The sequence below is a fragment of the Suncus etruscus genome, chromosome 16 (genome assembly GCF_024139225.1).
Source record: "Suncus etruscus isolate mSunEtr1 chromosome 16, mSunEtr1.pri.cur, whole genome shotgun sequence".
In the NCBI taxonomy this organism is placed as follows: Eukaryota; Metazoa; Chordata; class Mammalia; order Eulipotyphla; family Soricidae; genus Suncus; species Suncus etruscus.
The window spans coordinates 66384333-66408524 of NC_064863.1; the positions used below are offsets into that span (position 1 = coordinate 66384333).

The 24192-nt window shown below is 34.7% G+C and overlaps 1 protein-coding gene across 1 annotated transcript in view; it reads right to left on the reverse strand.

Annotated features, from left to right (window-relative positions):
- CNOT6L (CCR4-NOT transcription complex subunit 6 like) overlaps positions 1-24192 on the reverse strand; it is a 98580-nt gene that overhangs the window by 17766 nt on the left and 56622 nt on the right. Inside the window, exons 6-9 of the mRNA XM_049790256.1 lie at positions 16125-16193; positions 12369-12526; positions 10303-10457; positions 2848-2999 (exon numbers count right to left, since the gene is read on the reverse strand). Coding sequence (XP_049646213.1) covers positions 2848-2999; positions 10303-10457; positions 12369-12526; positions 16125-16193 — 534 coding nt within the window. The remainder of the gene's footprint in view (positions 1-2847; positions 3000-10302; positions 10458-12368; positions 12527-16124; positions 16194-24192) is intronic.

Consider the following 24192-nt stretch of genomic DNA (forward strand, 5'->3'; position numbering starts at 1 on the left):
GTACTTTATGGATTCAGGTCTAATATCAAGGTCTTTATTCCACTGAGTTCATTTTTGTATAAGATGTGAGATATTGATCCAACTTTAATTTCTTACATTTGGTTATCAACACCATTTGTTGAAGAGGATGTCTTTAGGTTTACCATATACTTGGGGTTTATCACGGAATATTCTGTTCTGATCCACTGGCCCAAAAGTCTTTGCTCCAATACATATTGTTTTGATCGCTATGGCTTGTGTGTCTTGCCAATGTTTCGTCTACTTGTTCCTTTGAAAAACAGCTCTTGGTTTCATTGATTCTTTATATTGTTTTCTTAGTTTTTATATTGTTGATTTCTGTTGTTCTTTTATTTGTGTTTTGTGTTGTTGGTTTTCCAGATATTTAAGGTATACCTTTAGGCTGTTTTTTTTATCTTTTCTCATCTTTTCTTATGTAGACTTGTATAGCTATGAGTTTCCCCCCTAATTACTTCTTTTGCTGTGTCACATAGATTTTGGTAACTTGTTTTTTCATTATTGGTCTCAGAATAATTTTCTTTCTTTCTTGATTTCCTATTTGATCCAGCTGTTATTAAGCAGCATCTTGTTTCTAAGTTAGACTTATATCCTAAAATGTGATTTTAGCCTAGAGAATGTTCCATGTGCACTAGAAAAGAACATGTATTTAGTTTTTTGAGGATGGAAGATCCTGTGTAAATCTATTTTCCCAACTTTATAGTTTCTCATTTAGGGATATTATGTCTTTATTGATGTTCTGCCTAGTGGATCTCTTCCGTGGTGAAAGCGACCTGTTGAAATCTCCCACAACCATCACATTTCCATTAAAGTGAAAAACTATAGTTTTTAAAGCAATTAGATAAAAACTGAAAGTCAACATTCTGTCTTCTTTTCCTAGTAAGTTTTAAAGCATCACTTCAGTTATAGATTAAATGTTCACTATTTTAAGTATTAAAAACTTGTCCCTTCAAAGGGTATAAGTACCTTCTATAAAAGTAAATCATCTTCTTGGAATAACAAATAGCCAAAGATAACATTATCTGAGAAATGGTCTACAGAACTAAGTTTACAATGGTAAAGGACATGATGAAGACTGGAGAGCTAGTATAGCGGATAGGGCACTTGCCTTGCATGCAGCTAAGCCATGTTCAATCTCCGACAAACCATATAGTTTCCTAAGCATTGCTAGGAGTAATTCCTGAATACAGAGCACAAGTAATCCCTAATTATTGCTGAGTGGCCTCCAAACAAAACAAACAAAAAAAAGTACAATGGTAGAGGACAGGAAACGGGGCTTGAGATGGTATTGAGAGATGACACTCTGATAGAGGGTGGGGTATTGGAACATTGTATTTATGAAATCCTGCCATTATTGGTATTGTAAATGATGCTAAAATTAAAATGTTTTTAAAATGTTAAATTATCTTCTATGATTATAAACCATTTCAGAATGATAATGTACATTCTGTAATTTATCATCCTTTTTCTCCAAATTGAAACTAAAATTCATAAAAGGTGGAAGTGTCATTTCTTTTTAAGAATAAAAACAGAAAGGATATACAGGTAAAATGGAAATGGCTACTGCCAGAGTGGTAGCACAGTGGTAGGGCGTTTGGCTTGCACACAGCTGATCCAGGATAAACCTCGGTTGAATCCAGCATCCCATATGGTCCCTCTAGCCAAGAATGATTTCTGAGTGCATAGCTAGGAGTAACCCCGGAGCATCACCAGTTGTGGCCCAAAAAACAAAAAAAGGAATGGTTAATTTGTTTCTAAAAAAGGAAGTTGAAAATCTCATTCTAAAGTGTTTGATGATGGGGGCTGAAGCAATAGCACAGTGGTAGGGTGCTTGTCTTGCATGCAGCCAACCTGAGTTCAATCCCCAGCATCCCATAAGGTCCCGAAGAGTGATTCCTGAGTGCAGAGTTAGGAGAAATTCTGGAAAGTCTCTGGGTAGCCCCAAAACTATCAAAAGAAATGTTTCATGATGGGTAAACTGAAGAATAGGGAGGAAAAGGAGATTTGTAAGATTTGCATGATTTGAATCAGAGGTTCCCAAGCCTATTTGGATTACTGTCTGCAACCTTTTCTGGAAATAAAACAATTAAAAAAAAAAAAAAAAACCCTCACTCAGCAGCCCACTTGGAAATCTACTTTCTTTAAAACAACATACAGGAAGAACTCCCCACTCCCAACTGCACAAGTTCTTATTCACTCCCTAAGGAGTCAGTGGTATTGTTCAATTTGGGAAACATTGGTTTGAATAACACAAATCTACACTGAAAACAAAAACGTTATTCTACAGCTAAGTAAAGGAAAAAGTATAAGTAAACAAAGAAATGCTCAAAGACAACAAGTAAAATGGGGGAAATGACAAAGGTAAGTTTGAATATCCAAAGCATCTAAGTTTCTGACATTGAAGCAGCTATTAATAATCTAAAATATAAAAGTACCAGCTAGATAAAAGATACTGCTCTTTCCCTGACAATGACTGAGATATAACAAAGAAATCAGAGAAAATGTGCCAAGTACTTAACCTTAAAGACAAAAAGATTTCACAATCAAGAAGCTAAAAATATGGCTAAAAAGAGAACCAAGTCATAATTTCCAAATTCAGCTCAACAAAAACATTTCCTATTTAAAATAACCTTTGAAATAGCATACTAAATACTTTCCTTTTTATAGATAACCTGATAATAACCCAAGAAATTTATGCTTTGTACAATTAGCACTATTTTCTGACATCTCCCTTTAACTTTCCTCCAAAGACAGTAACTATGAAATAAATAATAGCAAGCATTTGCACTTAGAAGTGTTTATTTTTAGAAAGAGTATTTAAATTGCACTCACCTGCTCCGAATAGTTCTTTGTGGACCTCTAACACCACAGCGACACCAATATTATCTTTTGTCATTACTCTGTTCAGCATAGCTTCGGATCCATCTGAATTAGCCATTGCCACTTGGTTAAATTCCACTGTATGCTTCTGCACTAATGTAAATCTAAAAAATACAAAGAGTAACTAATTAACAGTCCTAAGGACTTGGGGCTATCATGCTAAAGTACAATGAGAAAAAGGAGAAGAAAATAAAGATGGCCCCATTCACTGTCTCTGGTCATTTTCTAGCTGTAACAGGCCACTTGGTATACAGTTTTGGTCAAAGGATCTGAAGAAAGATTACTGTTAAAAAAATAGCAAGAATGATGTAATAAATCTTTTACCCTTTTACAGCACTGCTCATGTGATAAGAAACCTTGACGATTAAAATCTATGTCTAAGGATGGGGAAGAAGCTGAACCAGTTCTAGACAACCATTTCAGAACTTACTATGTGGAAAAAGATTACCCCTGTCTCACCTACTGTTAGGATTTTCTGGTAGTAAAAGGTGAACACAACCATTACTGAGTCATTTTTTTTTTTTTGTTTTTGGGTCACACCCAGCAGTGCTCAGGAGTTACTCCTGGCTCCATTCCCAGAAACCGCTCCTGGCAAGCACGGGGGACCATATGGGATGCCGGGATTTGAACCAATGACCTTCTGCATGAAGGCAAATGCCTTACCTCCATGCTATCTCTCCGGCCCCCATTACTGAGTCATAAAGTTAGTAAGGAAGACTGAATAAAATCTATCTACTCTGCAATTTTATTCTTACTACATAGAGACTTGTTTTTTTTACAAAAAAGAAAAAAAAACTGGACATACTTATCTTTGATAAGTTTAGCCAATTTTTCTACCTGGTTTATACTAGAATGGGGTATATTTACAAGTGTTCAAAGAAAGATTTTATAAAAATAATCATTCTCCCTGATAATTATGTTATGTATTAACAGTATTTTCTTTCCATACTATCAAATTTATTAAGTTGTAAGAACTCTGTGAGAGACCTGAGTTATGTACTGACCTTTAACAGCAAATGTGACCTTGGTCAAACTATGAAATCCCTTTAATTTAATTTGGTCAGTATGTCAAATATGTATAACTGTCCAAAACCTAATAAATTTACTGCCCACTTTCCACTGGGTGTTAGTGAAGACATCTTTTTTTCTTTGAACAGACTCCCAACTCATATTCCTAACTTTTGAAACAGAGCATGCATACATTCCCCCTAAAGTATTTTTCTCATTTTTTATTATTAAATTTATTTAAAGAAAATGCATCACATAGTTGATATCACTAATCATAATACGTTTGTTTCAAGATGATCAAAAGCAAAGTTATTTAAAAAAAAAAAAGAAAATAGAAAAACTAGAGATGGAAGAGAAAGAAGAAAAAGTTCAGTAGCAGGTAAATTTTTGAAAATTATTGAATGAATCATCAATGCACTCATTAAAGCACTAGCAGAAGGTTTAGTAAGCTCTTCTTTTCTATTGAGGGTAAGAGTTAAAATATCCCCCCTAAAGTATAACCAACACCCTACTATATTTGCCTTAGGTCAGTGAATTCAGGGAAACAATACTCCCCTCTCTGCTCTAATTCTGAATGTCTGAAATGTGTTGAAAGGAATGAGGGGTTGGATTATATGTCTTTCTAACTCAGAATGAAGAAGAAAAGTAGAGTTTCCACTCTCTATTCCAAAGGATTGACCTTTAAACTAAAACATAAAGAATGTGCATATATTAAGGCAAAGAAAGGAATTAAGAACATTTGGAAGAAGAAAAGTGAAAGGAATTGAGAGCTTTGTAGGTTTATGGGATGCGAAAAATACATAATGGTGTGAAATAATGTTTAAGATGAGAAGTTCTAAGCGAGGATGTAACTTATTTAATTTAGGATTTTTTTAAATTTTAAGTAACACCAGTTGTATTTTTGGAGAGCAAATACTCCAAAAAGGACTTTAATTTTGAGAACTGAAGTTAGTTTTCCAATTTGAAGTAAATGAAAATGGAAAATTAGAATACTGATTAAAAATGTTTTTGAGATTTGAGGTGGCTAAAGAGAGAGAAAAAAAAAGCACATTCAAAATATGTTTTATAGGAGCCAGTGAGATAGAACAGCAGGCAAGGCACTTGCCTTCATGCAGCTGACACAGGTTCAATCCCTGACACCCCATATTATTTATTCCCTAATCCCCACCAGGAGTGATCTCTGAGCACAGTCATGAGTCACAAATACCACCTAACATAACCCAAAAGCCCCCCAAAATAAAAATGTTTTACTGACAAAACTACCTCCATATTAAACTCTCATAAACATCTTCAATGACCATAATAATTTCTCCAAACAATTTTAGATGAAAATTCCACATATAAAGTGTAGAAAATTCCATATATAAAATTAAATCTGAAAAAAAAATCACTGAAAAAAAACTACTTTAATGAATATAAAGTTGTGAAATCATATGATAATGCCTTATACTAATTTCAGCACTAAATTTATTTATACTTTTTTTGGTTGTACAGCATTAATAAAACTCCTGATTCATACAGACAAATAACAAATGATTAATAACTGGCCTTGACTCAGAAAAAGCAAACTAACAGGCAAAAAAAAAAAAAAAAAACTGATTCAGCACTCTGCACCCAAGACATCAATACAGCACAACAGGAATACATTTATTGATTTCTAAAGAGTCAAACATCATAAATATGTTTACTCATTTCCAAACAGGCAAAAATGTTTACTTGAAACATTAAAAAGCTATTTAAATTTTTACTTTGTTTTTAAAATATCTTCTAAACATTTACAGAATTCACAAGGTTTATTTATAGGCTGTTAAGAGTTCTATATAAATCTAAAAATCAGCTTAGTTACATTATTTTCAGCTTTGGAATATGTTTTACACCCACCAAAGTCATGTCATTTGGGAAAATGGAAGAGGGACTTAATAAATGGAAAGGTCTCTATGAGTTTTCTTCATTCCCTTTTAAAATTATAGCTGGATCTAAATATTTCCTTTAAAGGAATATAAAAATAAATCTGATTCTCTTTCACTTGACAAAATAGACAAAATATCATTTTCAAGTTATCTAGGGTCAAAGTATGTCCCCTGCAAAAACAAAAAACAAAAAACAAACAAAAAATACCCAAAATGAACCTATACTTTATATATGTGATAATACAGTATCTATTATCTTAGCTAAAATTATAAAAACTTTGCAAAGAGGTGAACACAGAGATATAATGCTTAGATTCACCTTCAGAATCTGCTTTCCTAAAACCATGTATTTCTGGAATATGACCTACATCCAATTACAAATCAAAAGTAGGTTATTATTTTAGTACCTATGGTTTAATGATGACAGGTCATTTCAATTCCAAAGCTACAACTAAGGTTATACAGACCTACAATACAGCCTTACCCTCTACCTTCTCTACCTCTTATGCCCACTTCCTCCCTCTTTTCCATAGACATTAGATCTTAATGAACTCTTGAGTACCAAACTAAATCTTATTTCACAAACTGCAACTAAGATTAGGGAAATCATGAGACCAAAGCAGTGGCGCAAGTGGTAAGGCGTTTGCCTTCCCGTGCTAGCCTAGGACGAATGGCGGTTCAATCCCCCGGCATCTCAACATATGGTCAACCAACCCAGGAGCAATTTCTGAGGAATAGCCAGGAGTAACCCCTGAGTGACACTGGGTGTGCCCCCCCCCCCGCCCAAAATTAGGAAAATCAAAACTTATTAAGTCTTTTTCTGAAAATACAGGTAATTTATTTCCAATATCTCAGAACTTCTAACCTCTAACAAGTTTCCTAATCCTACTTTAGCCAGATCTTTTAGTACTGTTGCATATAATTATCTTGATACAGAAACCAAACTAGCTAAGATAAATTAAGCTATTATCCTGCTAAGTCAATCTTCTTAGTCTGCCAATCTCTTCTTCACCTAGCTTTGTTTGCTGCCCTTTCTATTTTGTGAGAATTTTTCACAACAGAGATCATGAAAGCTAAATAGAAGTTACAAAGATAATTTTTCTCTGTCATCCATCAAACTCCATAAAGGGTCTATTTTTCTTTACACTGCAAAATTATTTAAAGTATTCTCCTTACTTTTCCTCAGCTTTGACCAAGGTCACAGGTTCATGAGGAGAAAGGGAGAGAGGGAGAGAAAGAAAAAGAAAGCAAGAGAGAGATGTGTACTGAGCTCTCATGTGATCCAGCAGTATCCCTCCTAGGAATATACCCTAAAAACCCAAAAACAATGCAGAAAAGCCCTCTGCATTCCTCTGTTCGTTGCAGTACTATTTACACCTCAAGCAAATTTTCAGAATTTTAGCTTTGCTCTTAAAATTATGTAAAGAATGATAAAAATCCTCAGTACTATCTTCCTTCAGAAAGGAACACTAACCAAGCAAATGCGCTAACATTAGATGCTTCAATGTTATCAGTACATTTTCTAAACATATGGTATTTCCAAGAAATTTAGGTAAATTACTATTAAAGGCAAAACATTTTTTCCTAATGAGAAAACATTCTAAAGGTATAAGCAATAGAAAGTTTCAAAGATACTAAAGATTTAGTTTAGCCTAACAGTTAATATGACAACATGAAGCCAGATTATGCACTGTGTATCTTAATTTCCTTCCCTGATAAAATATGAGAAATAGTTTTATTTTCATCTTTGAAGGTTAAACTCTGAAATTTGAAAACAAAATAAAGGGCTTGAGAGATATTCAACACAGTGGGTATATGCTTGTACACAAATCCCCGCTTCAATCCCCAGCACTATCTGTCCCCTGAGCATTACTGGGAGTGACTCCCAATCACTGGGCCAGGAGTACAGACCCTGAGCAGTTTGGCCTAAAGAAAAACAAAAATAAAAATAAGAAGTACCTATGTAAAGAAAAGATCTAACAGTAAACACTAATAGTATATTTAACATTAGTAAAAATTAATTTACTTGAAGAACATAATCTGAGTTCTGTCCTACTAAGAAATTAGAATAACTATTAAAAATTCATGTTAATACAGAAAGGTAGATGCAAATAAACAGAAGTGGATCAAATTAGTTCATTTAAATAATAATACCATACTGGTAATATGACTGTATTTGTAATTGATTTTGTTATAGTCACAAGCATGTATGCTTGTCCTATCTAGCAGTATCCTAATATGAAATCTCAAAAAGTGGATTCAATCCTTATCAGACTTGACAGATTTAACATATTTCAGTCTTCTGTGGATGTTCTCTTCGGCTTTTCACATGTCAGCTTTTGAGGTAAAAACATGCTTCTCTGCTTCTCTCTTTCCTCAAGATGACCAAAATCTGTCAAACTCTAGTCACCGAGTCCCAGGACCACAGCTTGAAAGTATGTTAGTTTTCTTACAGTAGAAATACAATTCAAAATCCAATGTATTAAACAGAAAAATACTAAAATTTCAGAGAACTATAGAAACAGAAATAAATTTAAAATAATAAAATCATTTCAAGACATTTAATTATTACCTATTTCTTAGTTCATTTAACTCGAATTATTTTATAAATATGTTCTGTAATTGAAACACCATGAGATACAATACAAAGTTGTTCATGATTTTCAGTTGTACAATGTACAATACCCCTTCACCAGTACACATTTCTCATCACCAATGTCCCCGGTGACCTCTCGCTCACTCTCTGCCCTCCTCCCAACCTGCCTCATTTTATCTTCTTTCAGCACCCAGTTCTTATTCAGAGTGATCATTTCCAACTATCATGTCATAGTGGACCTTTCTCTGCTTGACTTGTACTCCCCTGCTATTTCCTACTATAGCTGGCCCAACTGATTCTTGTCTCTATTGTCTCCAGATACTAATATCATACTAATTTTATTTCCCACAAATGAATCAGATTATACAATGCTATCCCTATCTCTCTGACTCATTGCACTCAGTATAATACTCCCCATATTCATCCATGTATAAGCAAATTTCGTGACTTTATTTTTCCTAACGGCTGTGTAGTATTCCACTGTGTAGATGTACCAGTTTCTTTATCCACTCATCTGTTCTTGAACACTTGCTTTTTTCCTAGATTCTAAGTATTACGACTAACTGCTGCAATGAACTCAGGAGTACAGAGGGCTTTTCTGCATTATGTTTACATGTTCCTAGGGTATATCCCTAGAAACAATTACTGTGTCACATGGAAGTTTAAGTTCTAGTTTTCTGAGACACTTCCATAATTGTTTTCCAAAAATTTAAGCATGCTCTAATATTCACTTGAAAGTACTTAAATCAACCCTAAAATATAGAGGTTAAAGGTTTCAATTCTCTCTGACTTGTAGGCCATTAGTGCTGAGCCATATTTATTCTCTCAAAAAAAATACAGATCATATTTCTGTATGGTTGATAATGTTTTTCATCATTCTGTCCTTCTTTATCTACACATGTCTTTTTCTCCATCTTTTAAACAAACTTTTAGTAATTCTAAAATAATACTGTGGTATTCTAAATAACACCATTTTAAAATACAAAAGCAGGGGCCGGAGCAGTGGTGCAAGCAGTAAGGTGCTGCCTTACCCACACTAGCCGAGGACAAACTGCGGTTCGATCCCCCAATGCCCCATATAGTCAATCCCCCAAGCCAGGAGCAATTTCTGAGCACATAGCCAGGAATAACCCGAGTGTCACCAGGTGTGGCCCAAAGACCAAAAAATAAAATAAATAAATGCAAAAACAGTGCATTTATACCCATAAATGTTTATTACTATTTTATAACATTTTACTATGGCATACTATGTTTTCAGATTTTCTAGTAACGATGGCTCAACACTACTTTATAAAACAGAATTTATTTTTTCACACCTGTCTTTTTCTCATATTACATTCTTTCTTACATTCCAACTTCTTGACTCATGAGTAGGCAACTATGTCTTGCATATCTTTATACTAGCAAGAGAATAGCACTTGTTACAAAAATAATGCTTGGTAAATATGTGTTGTAAATAAGTAAGTACATGAAAAGAAATAAAAAGATAAAAATATTGGTAAGTCAAAATAAAAACAAAAAGCCACTTATCAAAAAAATATTAGAAACTTGGAGCATGTATTTCTAAAATTAAATGGTACAATTTACTTTTTTATCCATAAAAATACATAGAAATACTATAACATTATATCTGCATTTTATAGTTCAATCAAACCAATTTTTGCCCTCTGGGGTGGTATGAGGGGCATTGTTTTGGGGGCCACACTGGTGGTGCTCAGGACTTTGCACTCTGGAATCACTAATGGTATGCTAAGGGACCATATGGGGTGACAGGGATTAAATCTGAGTAGGCCAGTGCAAGGCCAGCACCCTACCTGCAGTACACCCCTCCTCATTTCTAATGTGTGATAATTTAAAAAGTTCAGACTGTTACAATTTGTTTCCTTAACTCACTTTTCTGTTTTGAAGAATATTGCACAACCATCCACATGCTTTCTCTCCTGCTCAGACATGATTTTGGCACGTGACTTTGGAGAAAAAAATCCATCATATCCACGCTCCTTCAATGCTGGCAGAAAAAGAGTGAAGTATTGCTCTGTTTCCACTTCCTGAGATGAAAGAAAAGTCACCAATAATATATGATGGATGAAAACTCCAATTAAGATATAGAAATGAAAGCATTTTTAAAAAGAAGTATGAAAAATACATAATTTAAAATAATATATGACAAATATTATCTAGCTCTTACCTTACTGCCATTGTCAACTGTCTATCCCTAATTTCTTAAACCTAAAAAAATCCAAAAATGTAACTTGATTTTATACTTACACACCTAGTAGAAAATTCCAGGTCTCTTAACTTCCAATTTAGAGTTTATTCCATTAGACCAAATTTTCTCAACAATAATAATTAAACAAAGTTGTTTAATTTATAGATTAAATGTGTTAATAAGTGTGAATTTTAAAGATAAACAAGTAATTAGAAAGTCATATCATTCTCAACTGGTGATAAGTGATACTAAGTGGGGTTCTTAAAGTCAACAATAAATTATGTTTTTAGAAACTTCTAAGTGCTGAGAACCAATCATTCAACCTGTTAATTTAGTAATTAGAAAATTATTTTATTCTTCTACCCATAGAGTAGTTTAATGAACATCTGAAAATGAAAATAATCATGTCTGAAGATGATTCATTTATAATGAAGTGCTTCATTTGTAATAATGTGCTGAATAATGTATAATAGCAAAACATATGGGCCTAAATGTTCAAAAGTTGGAAAAATGCCAAAACATTATTATATATTCATATAATTTTATTCTGAAGATTATTAATGATATAGAATGAGAATGTTAGTACAAAAAATACTAAATCACGCAATTAAGTAACTACAATAAACCAATGCTTATTTTTTTCTCCTCCTCCCAATTCTGTGTAAACTTAAGTGTTTAGAAGAGAATATAACTTTTAAAAGTTTTTATTTTTCAGGAAATTACAAATTTGGACAATGTAAAAAATATTACCAAGTACTCAACTCAAAAAAAAAAAGTATGACTTTCTTCTCAGGCTATAAGGAGATAGTATGAAATTATAACACTTAAAATTTTACAACAGTTTTAGTTTTTGTTATATTTTGATGAGGTTTTTCCTTGCAAGGGAAGGATGGGAAAATATCAGTGATGCTCAGGGATTACTACTGATAGTAGTAGTGCCTAGATTAGAACTGGGGTAAGTGACATTCAAGGGCAGTGTGCTTTAACTCCTGAACTATCTCTCAGGTCCTACAATAGCTTTAATCATGTAATACGTTTTAAAGTTAAAAGTTATCCAAAAACTTCCTGATTATGCATTAGTTAAGTATTGTAAAGAAAAAATAAACGAAACTATATTTTAGTGGAAAAGTGCTTCCTTAGGTAAGTCCATTTCTCAGAGGTAATTTTTTAAATAAGACAAAAATATTATTATTCATGTTTTAAATGAAAGCTATAAGGAAAGAGTGAGTTTTCACAAAAGTAAATTTCAGGGCTGGAGATATAGTGTAGCACATATGCTGGTGCTTGCCTTGCACATAATCAACCCAGGTTCCATCCTTACACTGCAGTATGGGTTCCCCAAACAATGCCAGGACAGATATTGTGCACAGCCAGGTATGGCCCAAAGACAACAACAACAAATGCAAAAGTAGATCTCATTATCATAAGTCAAATTTATATTTCTCAAAGGTATAATCTTCAATTTTCTCTTTTAACAGTAGCAGATAACTTGTTCATGACATGAATTGTTCATATGAATAATGGGTGAAATTCATTTCTACTTAAAAATGTAAATGAGTAACTAAGTGGATGGCTATACTTAGCAAAATAGCTTCACTGTGAAAATGCTTTATGTGCATATCAAACCTATCCTTTTATAAGAGAATAGGAAACAGTTTTGCTTGAAGATAAAATCTCACCAGAGGTCAAATCATCTGTTATTTTTAGGTTCACTTTTAAGTCAAAAGCAATTTAATTTCTATAGTGTTACCTGAAGACTAATGATATCTGCGTCACAGTTAACAATTTCTTCCATAATTCCCTTTTTCCTGTATTCCCAGTTTAATGCCCAGGATGGGCAATAGCCATATAGCTGCCGGGTGGCGTATTTATCACATAACACATTGTAACACATAACCGTGAATGATGCTAAGAAGTGGGAGGAAAAAAAAAACAACAGACAGAAGGGAAAAAAAATTAGGCAACTTTTTCCAAAGCAAATACATTCCAAATATCATCACTGTGAAATGCCTCGGCAAGAGATTGTTAAAACTGATCTACTAAAATTTCACTGTGGTCCTTTTATATTGAAAGTTATTTGTTTTTAACTAGAATTAGATTAATAGTTTATGTAAGTTTTATAAGGAAATAAAATTTAATAAATGAAACCTCAAATTTTAAATCAGAACATTATTTTTTGAATTTAATTTTCTGAAAAAGGTTTCTCTGTATAAAAGAATCGATTCTCATGTTTTCTTATTAAGATTTTTTTCAATTAAAACCATCTGATTTCATTCATTTTTTTAACTAATCAATCTATACTTTTGGGGGGATCCACACTTGGTGATGCTCAGGGTTTACTCCTGGCTATGCCCTCAGAAATTGCTCCTGACTTGAGGGACCATGTGGGGGGATGTCAGGGTCCACAGGGTCCATCCTAGGTTAGCGCATGAAAGGCAGACGCCTTGCCGCTTGTGCCACAGCTCCGGCACCAGTAATCAGTACTCTTGAGTCACGTACTATATCACTGCTCTAAGCCTAAAGAATATGGACTAAGAGAATTCCATTAGAAAAGAATCCTTTTAACAGATTATGTGTTTACCTTTGAATTAAATGTCTTTGAATCATGAAAATATTTTGAGTCAAAAGAACAGCGTGTGCATGCAGAGGGATCAACAATATGCTGTCACAGTGATACTCTAAGAACCGTAGCATCAGTTAAGAACTAAGAAATGACTGACCCACTAAGACCTATTACAATTAGAATGTGCAACTTAACCAAAATACCCATCATTTCATATGCACACACACATTCGTTTGACAAGCCCTCATTTTTACTAGTTCTCTACCCTGGTTGTCCATTATTATCACTTTGCACATCTATCTATCTACCTTGGTATCTCCTACAGAGTCAGTAGATTTATATCTGAGTATTCACTTTTTTCAGAGCATCTCAGGCGATTATAATGAGTATGAATAATTGAGAATCATCCAAATAAAAGATAAAAAACCCAAATAATGAATATTTGATGGGATTTGGTTCAGACTCAGATAATGGAAAAGTTGTGGAGAAACTTAATAAACGCTGGCTATTTTGTACATTGGATCTTTGCACACTGTACTGGGATGAAATCTAGCTTATCTCTGTAATTTTGTGGTCATATCTGATTCTTAACCAATATTAGTGGTTATAAACATTTTGCTATCCAGTAAAGGAAGTAAAGACACTTTTTAACTCTTCCTTTAGCACTCATATTCTCTAAAGAAAGCCCCATACATTCCAAGAAAAATACATAATAACAGTTTTTAGTAAGAAACAACACTTTATTTTGAAAATTCAACAACAAATGTTTTTATTTTTCCTTTCTTAAGAGAATGCAGAAATGCAATATTAGGAACATTTTCCAGATAAGGTTTACTAATGCTCAAAAGATTACTTTGAAAATCTAGAAAATAGGGCCCGGAGAGATAGCACAGCAGTGTTTGCCTTGCAAGCAGCCGATCCAGGACCAAAGGTGGTTGGTTCGAATCCTGGTGTCCCATATGGTCCCCCGTGCCTGCCAGGAGCTATTTCTGAGCAGACAGCCAGGAGTAACCCCTGAGCACCGCCGGGTGTGACCCAAAAACCAAAAAAAAAAAAAAAAAAAGAAAATCTAGAAAATAGTGTTTGTTTTTTTTTTAATATCAGAACAATTAATCAGGAGTCAGAGAGACAGCACAGTCTTGCATGTGGCTGACCCAAGAGGGAGCAGGTTCAATTCCCGGCATCCCATATGGTCCCCCCCAGCCTGCCAGGGGCGATTTCTGAGTGCAGAGCCAGGAGCAACCCCTGAGTGTCGCTGGATGTGGCCCAAAACCGTTTAATCAATCAATCAATCAATCAAGTTTAAAAAAACAATCAATCACACATTAAGAAAGTTAAGCTTAAAATAAACCTGCCTGATGTATACTATACATATCTAGGGTATTCCCTTTATTAGGTATTCCTTTGTTCAGACCATCTGCACATCTCAATAGAAATACTATCCATGATAACACTGACACTGTGCTTCTGAGAATATGCTATAGATCTAGAATGTGACTTTAAAATTATTACTTCTTGGACCCTGAGCAATAGCAAAGTGGATTGGGAGTTTGCCTTATACACTGCTGACCAAGGTTTAATCCCTGGAAAAACCCCTATGGTCCTCCAAATACTATCAGGAATGATCCCTGAACAGAGCCAGGAATAAGCCCTAAGCACTGTTGGGTGTGGCCCCAAAACAAAAACAAAAATTACATTTGAAAGATATAAAGTTACTGTATATGATATTTCTCATAAGAAGTTACTCTTCCCATACTGTCTAGCAACAAAAAAATAATTTTCCTAAATTTTCTCAGGTCTTAAAAATAAAAGTGTCAAAAATAGCTTAGAAGGCTAGAAGACATATATGCCTTGTATGCATGAAATCCTGAGCTCAATCAATGCCTAGCACAATATGGAGTATAGTGGTATAGAACTGCTGCTGCGTTAGATATCCCTAGTGGGGCTCCCTTAGCGCTACCAGGTATAGCCCTACACGGCACTGGGTAAAAGAACCTATCAGGCCTTTAATGTAAGGAAGTAGCCTTTTGGCCCCTCAATAACCAGTGAGAAGCTTCTCCTACGCCAAATAAAATAGTTTTATACTACTTTTTAAAGCACTAAATTTGGTACTTTACCCTTCAAAAATTAACGTAGAGATACTTAATAATTTTTTTCAACATTCTTGTGCAGTAAGAAAAAATGTTAGACATAAAATTTCCTTTTGTTGATTTTATTTGTTTTTTGTTTTATTTGTTTGGTTTTGTTTTTGGGCCACACCCAGTGATGCTCAGGGATTACTCCTAGCTATGCGCTCAGAAATCACTCCTGCCTCGGGGGACCATATGAGACACCGGGGGGATTGAACTGAGGTCTGTCCTAGGTCAGCGCATGCAAAGCAAATGCCCTACCACTGCACCACCGCTCTGGCTTCACCTTTTGTTGATTTTAAAATAAAAATTGGTAGCATGAAAACTACTGTCCCAAATTAAAAAACATTTGAACATACTAGGTTAAGTAGAAGTCCTAGTCATAAAACATCTAACAATGAGTAAGATGCCTTGGAAATGATGTAAAATTTCTGCCAAATAAGTCTTTATTTTCTACATTATAACTATTTTGGACAAGCTAAATTATATCCTTAAAGTTACTCAAATACTCACCCTGTAACATTGCTACTTCCCTAGCCCAGTATACGATGCTTTCAATATAGCAAACTGTAAGCTAAGACTAAATTACTCTTTATTAAGTATTATTAATTTACCTTAAGAAAGATGTGGTTTAAAATTTCAGGAGAAAATCCATTATTCTTAATATGGGGTTTTTAAAAAGTCTGCATGTTGGTATCTTTTAACTCCACTACCTTGAGGAGGTAAAATTAAAATATGTGTATCACAAAGCCCAAATGGCTCATCAAGTATATTTAAAAAAAAAAGTCAAGGAGAGAATAAGAAAACTACTTACCTGATGGCAGAATTTGGTCTCGTTCTTTTAATGTAATCCATGGCCTCGGAGGAAGCTGCTCTGGATGAACTGGGAAAAAAATTAACCTAAGTTCATGTATTTCTAAAACAACTATCATTTATTCACAAATATAAAGTTTTCTCTTTAGTCCACAAACTTAAAAATATATTTAGCACTGTAACATATAACAAGGATTTAGTAGCTGAAGCAATTTTAAAGATTTATATAGAAATAACAATATCTTGAAAGACATTAGAAAAGTCATTAATGGCATTTCTACTTAGAGTATTTATGAGACAGTACCTATTTATTTTAACCTTACCTAAGATCGTACAACTTAATTACATGTATAAACTATGTTGACAGTTTGAAAGTTAATACATATAAAGTTCAAATACTGATGAATTAAAATATTAAATTATCATTACAGTAGAAAACTGAAATTAAGAAATAATTGTTTTTCTTAATTCTGGAGATCCATACCCAGTATTATAGCAGAGTCTACTCTAAGCAAGAAATGATAGGGACTGAACCCAGATGCTCACATGCAAAGTACCTAAGCCCTTTTAAGCATATCCCTGGCTCAAATGTACTCAAATCTCTAAACAAATAATTTATTTCCTAGTTTAAACATTTTCCTTTACAAATTCAGTATAGTGAAAGCTAGCTAAGGGAGCTTAGCAGATGTACACCAGAGCCTCAGATTCAACTAATATCACAGCCGACAAAGTGGGCAGAGTCAGCCAGCCTCAGTGTCTAAGTCTGTGAAATTTTGCATCAGCAACCCGTGTCAAATAATCTACAACACAATGCAAAAAGCTGGCTCTTGTCTACTAGTGGATGCAAGCCCATAGCTATGGACTCAACTAATATTTCAGTAGATCAGTTAGGCAGAAACTGCCAGCCTGGCATTGATACCCCCCTCCTCCTGCATATCCCACACCAAACACAGTCTCCTGGAACCAGCATAAGAAACCCAAACTAAGTAATAACACTACTTTGGATAGTTTCAACCAAGAAGAGAGGACCAAAGAATTGGCCCACCCAGAGAACTTTCTGGTGGTGAATACTTCTAAGAAGTGAACTGAAGAGACTCATTCTCAGTTTGCAACAGGAACAATCAGGAAGCAATACAAAACCACACCATGTTCAGTAGGTAAAAAGAGTAGTCCTGATGACTCAACCTGTACTAATCAGAAATATAATCTCTCAGATAAGAAACTTAAAGTGAAAATATGTAGGATATTTAATGAGCTCAAGAAACAATGGGAAAAGAAAAACAACCCAATAAAACCACAAGAAGATATTGAAAGCAGAAGTGAGAAAACTACAAGCAGAAATGAAAGAATTAAAGGTTTGCATAAGTAAAATGAAATAAAGACCTCACTTGGAGGGCCTCAGTACCAAGGACAAAATCAGTGAGCTACACAATATGATATGCAGAAACCTCCAGACAACAGAAGATGAAAAAAAAAAAAAAAAGCTTCAAAATAAAATGGAGAAATCAAGAGAACTCTTAGATGAAATCAAGAGGAGCAGCATAAGAACAATAAGCAGATTCAAGAGGCCAGAAGAGCACCAGCTTAAGAGATACTCAAATACAAAGACTTCATTCAAAACACATCCTAATCAGAATGATAAAAGCCACAGATAAAGATAAATACTGAAAGCAGCAAGATCAAAGAAGAAAATGACAAAGTACTGTCCTTAATATTTACAACAACTTTATCAAATGAATCTACAGTCTGAAGACAATGGAAGAGTATAAAATCTCAATAAAATGAATGTCAAGAACATGTTATCCAGGCCATACTCATTCATATTTGAATTATGCCGAACTTCTTCAAAAAAGTTTATTCAAGAAAAACTAAAGGAGCTACTTTATAACAATACAAATCTCAAATATACCAAACTTCTACAGAAAGACTACAGGAAGCTCCATGATAATCATTTCACTTTATGTCAAAGTCTAAATGCACCAATTAAGAGCCAGAGTGGCAAGATGTATTAGAAAATTGAATCCAAACTTCTGCTACCTATAAGAAACAAATCTGTACAATAAAACCAAATACAAAGTCAAAGGTTGGAAAACAATAAATATTTCGAGCACACAACCCTTTTTTTTTTTAAATAAAATCTTTATTTAAGGACCATAATTACAAACATGATTGTAGTTGGGTTTCAGTCATAAACAGAACACCCCCTCCCTTCACCAGTGCAACCTTCCCATCACCAATGCCCTTCATTTCCCTCCTCCCTCACCCCTGCCTATATTCGATACAGGCATTCTTTGATTCTTTAACTTCTTTGATTCATTAACATTGTCATACTAGTTGTAGTGTAGTTTTTTTCTACAAAGACAGTCCACAGACTGGGAAAATTATTTTCCCACAGCTCATCTGAAAATGTGTTAATGTACAGAATATATAAAGCTACAAGAAAACTTTACAAGAAAAAAAATTCAATCCAGTAAAAAAGAGATAAACAGAAATGTCCTCAATAAAAGAAATACAAATGGCTAAAATGCATAAGAAAAAAAATGCTAAGCTTTTGATATTCCCCTACAAAGTTGCAGGGAAATGCAACTCAAAACAATAATGAGATATCATCACACACCAGAGATTGGCATTCATCAAAAAGAACAAACAACCAGTGTAGGGCTGAAAAGATAGTACAGTGTATATGGTGCTTATCTTGCACACAGCCAACCCCAGGTTTGATCCCTAGCACGCTGCATGGTTTTCTGAGCACGCCTAAGAATAAATCTTGATCACTGCGCCAGAAGTCACCCATGAGCATTACCAGGTATGGCCTAACAACAGCAACAATAACAAAACCCAACCAGTGTTAGCAAGGTTGCAGGGGGAAGGGAACCTCATTTACTGCTGGTGGGAATGTTAATTGGTTCAGCAAAAAATGGAAAATATAGTCATTCTTCAAAAAACTAGGAATTGCACTTCTACACAATCCAACAATTCATTTCCTGGGAATATACCCTCAAGTCCCAAAAGTACAAATTGCTACACTACTCACTACTGCACTATTCCCAAAAATAAAAATCTGAAAATAAATCAAGTGTCGAAGACACAATGAAGCCATGCACTTTTCTTCTACTTGGATGGACCTAGAGAGTATCAATCATGCTGAGTGAAGTCAGAGGGAGAGAAACAGACCCAGAATTATCTCTCATATGTTGGATATAAAGAACTTTGTAGGGGAATATCAAAAGCCCAAAAGAAAAAGAGATCTCTTCAAGACCAGTAGAAGATTTACCCCTAGGGTGGAGATTGAGGATAAATTAGGGAGGGTACACTAGAACAATGATTGGGATGATGGGTGAATCCCTGCCAAAGAGGCAGGCTGGGAGTATAGCAGGGAAACTAGGGACATGGGTAGAGTAGGGGACACAGGCAAAAAGATTAGTTTTGGAACACTATGCCTAAAATTCAATGATGAATATCTTTGAAACTTTGTAATTCAAATCAGGAGAATAAACACCTATTTAAAAAATGGGTTGGATAGCTACTAAAGGGGTCAGGTACTTTTTTGCACAGAGCCAGCCCTAGTTTAATCTTACGTATAATCCTTAGAGCACAACTGGGAGTGATCCCTGAACCCAGAGGTCAATAGGAAGTCATAAGAACCAAAAATAAAAACAAACAAACAAAAAAAGTAAATGACAGGTATTAGTTAAAAATGAATTACTTGTATTTATTTTTATCAATACCAAATGTATACTAAATGCTATCCAGCTATCTAAAAGAAAAATCACTATGATTTAACTACCCCCTTTCCACTTTTCAAAAATCAACACAAAGTACAATTTAATTCTAGTGCAAATTTCCTCAAGATTTCAGTTGCTGAGAAATGTACTGAAACTAAAGATTCCATCTTTACCCAGAGAACTTTTTTTTAAAAAAAGGATCAAGATTTAATAGTAGGCATTCTGGTGTTTCAAAAAATCTGTCTAAAACTGGGCCGGAGAGATAGCATGAAGGTAGGGCGTTTGCCTAGCATGCAGAAGGACAGTGGTTTCAATCCTGGCATCCCATATGGTCCCCTGAGCCTGCCAAGAGTGATTTCTGAGGTGAGAACCAGGAATAAACCCTGAGCACTGTTGGGTGTGACCCAAAAACCAAAAAAAAAAAAAAAAAAGAGAAAAAAGAAAATGCTGGTGGGTATTTAAAAAAAACTGTCTAAAGATCTTTCTAAAATAATGTAGCTATTTTAGTAGCTGTATTATTTTTTATAATGTACAATAAACACCATGCTATGTATCTCCTATCTTATCAAGAAAAGAATGAAAGTTATCATATGGTAATAAAAAAACTAGCTATTTCAACAAAGAATCCTGAAATATAATTTTATCTAGTATGATTGCCACATTGGAATCATAACAGAAAGTCCAATATGTAAATACAATAAAAAGTAAACAAAAAACTTTCCATTTGCTCACATCCTTATTAACGTAACAGAAATATGGAAAATTCTCCAAATACAATTAGCAGGGTATCAGAAAGATAGCTCAACAGGCTGAGCAATGCAACTACATTTAGCACTACACTGTTCTCTGAGCACAGCCAGAAGCAACCACAAACACAGTGCCAGGAATAGCTTCCAAACTTCCTGGATGTAACTCTCAAATCAAAATAAAATAAAATAAAATAAAATAAGGGGATATCTAAAAAATAAAGCTAAGGTGATGTCTCAAAGCTTAACAAATACAGGTTGGGGTTTGTTTGTTTGTTTGTTTGGGGGTGGGTGGGGTGGAGAATGCCCAAGAGAACAGATATGTAGTGCCAGATATTGAAATTGGGTCAGTAGTATTCAAAGCAAGAGCCAAGTTCTCCTCTGTACTCTCTTACCCTTAAGGAATAACATTTTAAGAAATCACAATGTGGGCCCGGAGAGATAGCACAGCGGCGTTTGCCTCGCAAGAAGGCGATCCAGGACCAAAGGTGGTTGGTTCGAATCCCGGTGTCCCATAAGGTCCCCCGTGCCTGCCAGGAGCTATTTCTGAGCAGACAGCCAGGAGTAACCCCTGAGCAACACTGGGTGTGGCCCAAAAACCAAAAACCAAAAAAAAAAAAAAAAAAAAAGAAATCACAATGTTATTTGCATAGTATTTACCAACTATTAAAACAACAACAACAAAAAAAAAACAAGGAAAAGATGTTCTAACTCAAGAATACAAAGGAAAAGTTTTAAAGGATGTAGCATGTCTTTATCTAGATTGACTATATACGTATGCATATATAATATAGTATATAACAAGATTCATGATAGAGTCGAGAAATAGATAAAACATGTACAGCTAGCAGGAATATAAACTGGTATAGGTATTTCAAAGGACAAACTGGGTAGTCCTAAAAATGTAAAATATCTGGGGCTAGAGCAATAGATAGCACAGCAGGTAAGGTGATTGCTTTAAAGACAGCTGACCTGAATTTGAACCCCGCAAATCCCAGATGGTTCCGAGTCTGCTGAATGATTTTGAAATGCAGAGCCAAGAGTAACCCCTGAACACAGCCAGGTGTGACCCAAAACAAACAACAAAAAAGTAAAATATCTGCATCCCTGTGACTCACCAATTCTATTTTATGAGACTAGTTTTGCTTGCAGCAGTCTGATACTCAGGGGCCAGAGACACAGTATCAAAACTACCACAATAATAAAGAAACTTGTAAAAGACTTAAAGAACAGTTAGCAGCAACTATTAGAAAACATGCTAATTGAACAAAAAATTACAAATAATCATACCTGTGGAATGAAGATAAAAACCACAAAGCAAGATTTATAAATTAATAGAGGAAAAAAATCTAGACATCAATGATTTGGCTATTACTGATAAGAAATGCAAAACAAAGGAAAATCCAAGGAAAGAGAAATGCAAAGAAAGCAGCAGATGAAATAAAGACATTACTGATATTGAAAAAAAGATGATTATCAATAAAATAAGAAACAGATAAATCCCTGAGCAAGACTATAAATAATGAACACTATAGCATAATAGGACATTGTGAATACATTTTTGACAGTAAATTTGAAGACAAAGATAAAAATTAGATATTTTTCCAGCCCCAACATGTCAGTTACTTTCCAAGTAATCAGCAACTATATTCTTAACCAAGATCCCTATATTTGGAGAAGAAAAGCTAGAAAAATTGTGTCCTTAAAAATGTTTGATCATGGGGCCCGGAGAGATAGCTCAGCGGCGTTTGCCTTGCAAGCAGCCGATCCAGGACCAAAGGTGGTTGGTTCGAATCCCGGTGTCCCATATGGTCCCCCGTGCCTGCCAGGAGCTATTTCTGAGCAGACAGCCAGGAGTAACCCCTGAGCACCGCCGGGTGTGGCCCAAAAACCAAAAAAAAAAATGTTTGATCAGGGGGCCGGGCGGTGGCGCTAAAGGTAAGGTGCCTGCCTTGCCTGCGCTAGCCTTGGACGACCGCGGTTCGATCCCCCGGTGTCCCATATGGTCCCCCAAGCCAGGAGCAACTTCTGAGCACATAGCCAGGAGTAACCCCTGAGCGTTACTGGGTGTGGCCCAAAAACCAAAAAAAAAAAAAAAAAAATGTTTGATCGGGCCCGGAGAGATAGCATAGCAGCGTTTGCCTTGCAAGCAGCCGATCCAGGACCAAAGGTGGTTGGTTCGAATCCTGGTGTCCCATATGGTCCCCTGTGCCTGCGAGGAGCTATTTCTGAGCAGACAGCCAGGAGTAACCCCTAAGCATGCCGGGTATGGCCCAAAAAAAACAAACAACAACAACAAAAAAAATGTTTGATCAACTTTTAGTCGTAACCCAGAAACTTAATTTGGTGTTATCTTATTTTAAACACTACTTTAAATATTTTGCATTTCCCTGTCTCGAATACAGCCAAAGGTGGGGAAGGAGGGAGATGGGAAAGTTACACTGGTAAAGGTGGTTGTTTTTATATAACTGAAACCCAACTACAAACATGTTTGTAATCATGTGCCTAAATAAAGATATTATAAAATGGGGCCGGAGAGATAGCATGGAGGTAAGGCGTTTGCCTTTCATGCAGGAGGTCATCTGTTCAAATCCCGGTGTCCCAGATGGTCCCCCATGCCTGCCAGGAGCAATTTCTGAGCCTGGAGCCAGGAATAACCCCTGAGCACTGCCAGATGTGACCCAAAACCCACACACACACAAAAAGACATTATAAAATAGATATTTAGCATTTTGGTATCCTTTAGGATGGAGAAAAATATTAAAAATATAGCCATAATAAACTACATGATGCATTTTCTTTAAAGTTCTAAATAAAATAATAAAATAAATATAAACAATATATTTGTAATATATTAATTTATATTTATATGGATGTTATATCAAATTTTATAAACATCATAATTTCATATAAATGTTTATATTTATAAATAAAATTAAAATTATATATATAGCTATGGGCTGCATGTATATGCTATGCCTTTGTTCATTCCCCAGCCAAAGCACCTATAGGTGTGACCCTAGCGGTTCTGGAGTACTGCCTAGAAAGGCTCTACCCCGAACCACTACCAAGTGTGGTTCCTACTCTAACAACAGAAAATCAGAATACTATGAGTATGGCATGTATACTGAATCTACATTTCTCTAGTTGTTTCAAGATTCTGTAGTTTAGAAAAACATTATTATAAGAAACACCTAAATTTGGTGGCTTTTCCATATGTGTAAACCAAAATTTGATTGCATAAGAAAAAAATATTTTAAGCAAATACTTAATAGAATTCTTACACAAAATTATTTATATGTTATTCATCTCTCTATTAGACTAAAAAAACTGTAAGACATTTCTAAAGTAGATCAAACTGTTTATTTCACTGATGAAAAACATACAATGTATACATTACAAGTAAGTCACATCAAATTCAAAAGGTAAATACATTTTTTTGTGATTAAGAGTAATAAACAATCTTAGGTTCAGAGTTCTAGAATTAATCAACTGTAACTTAGATATCTTACTTTAGTCTCTATATCTTATATTTTTATCTGCACAATGCTAGAAAATATTTATAGCTCCCAGGTACTTAGAAAGCTTAAACTAAATA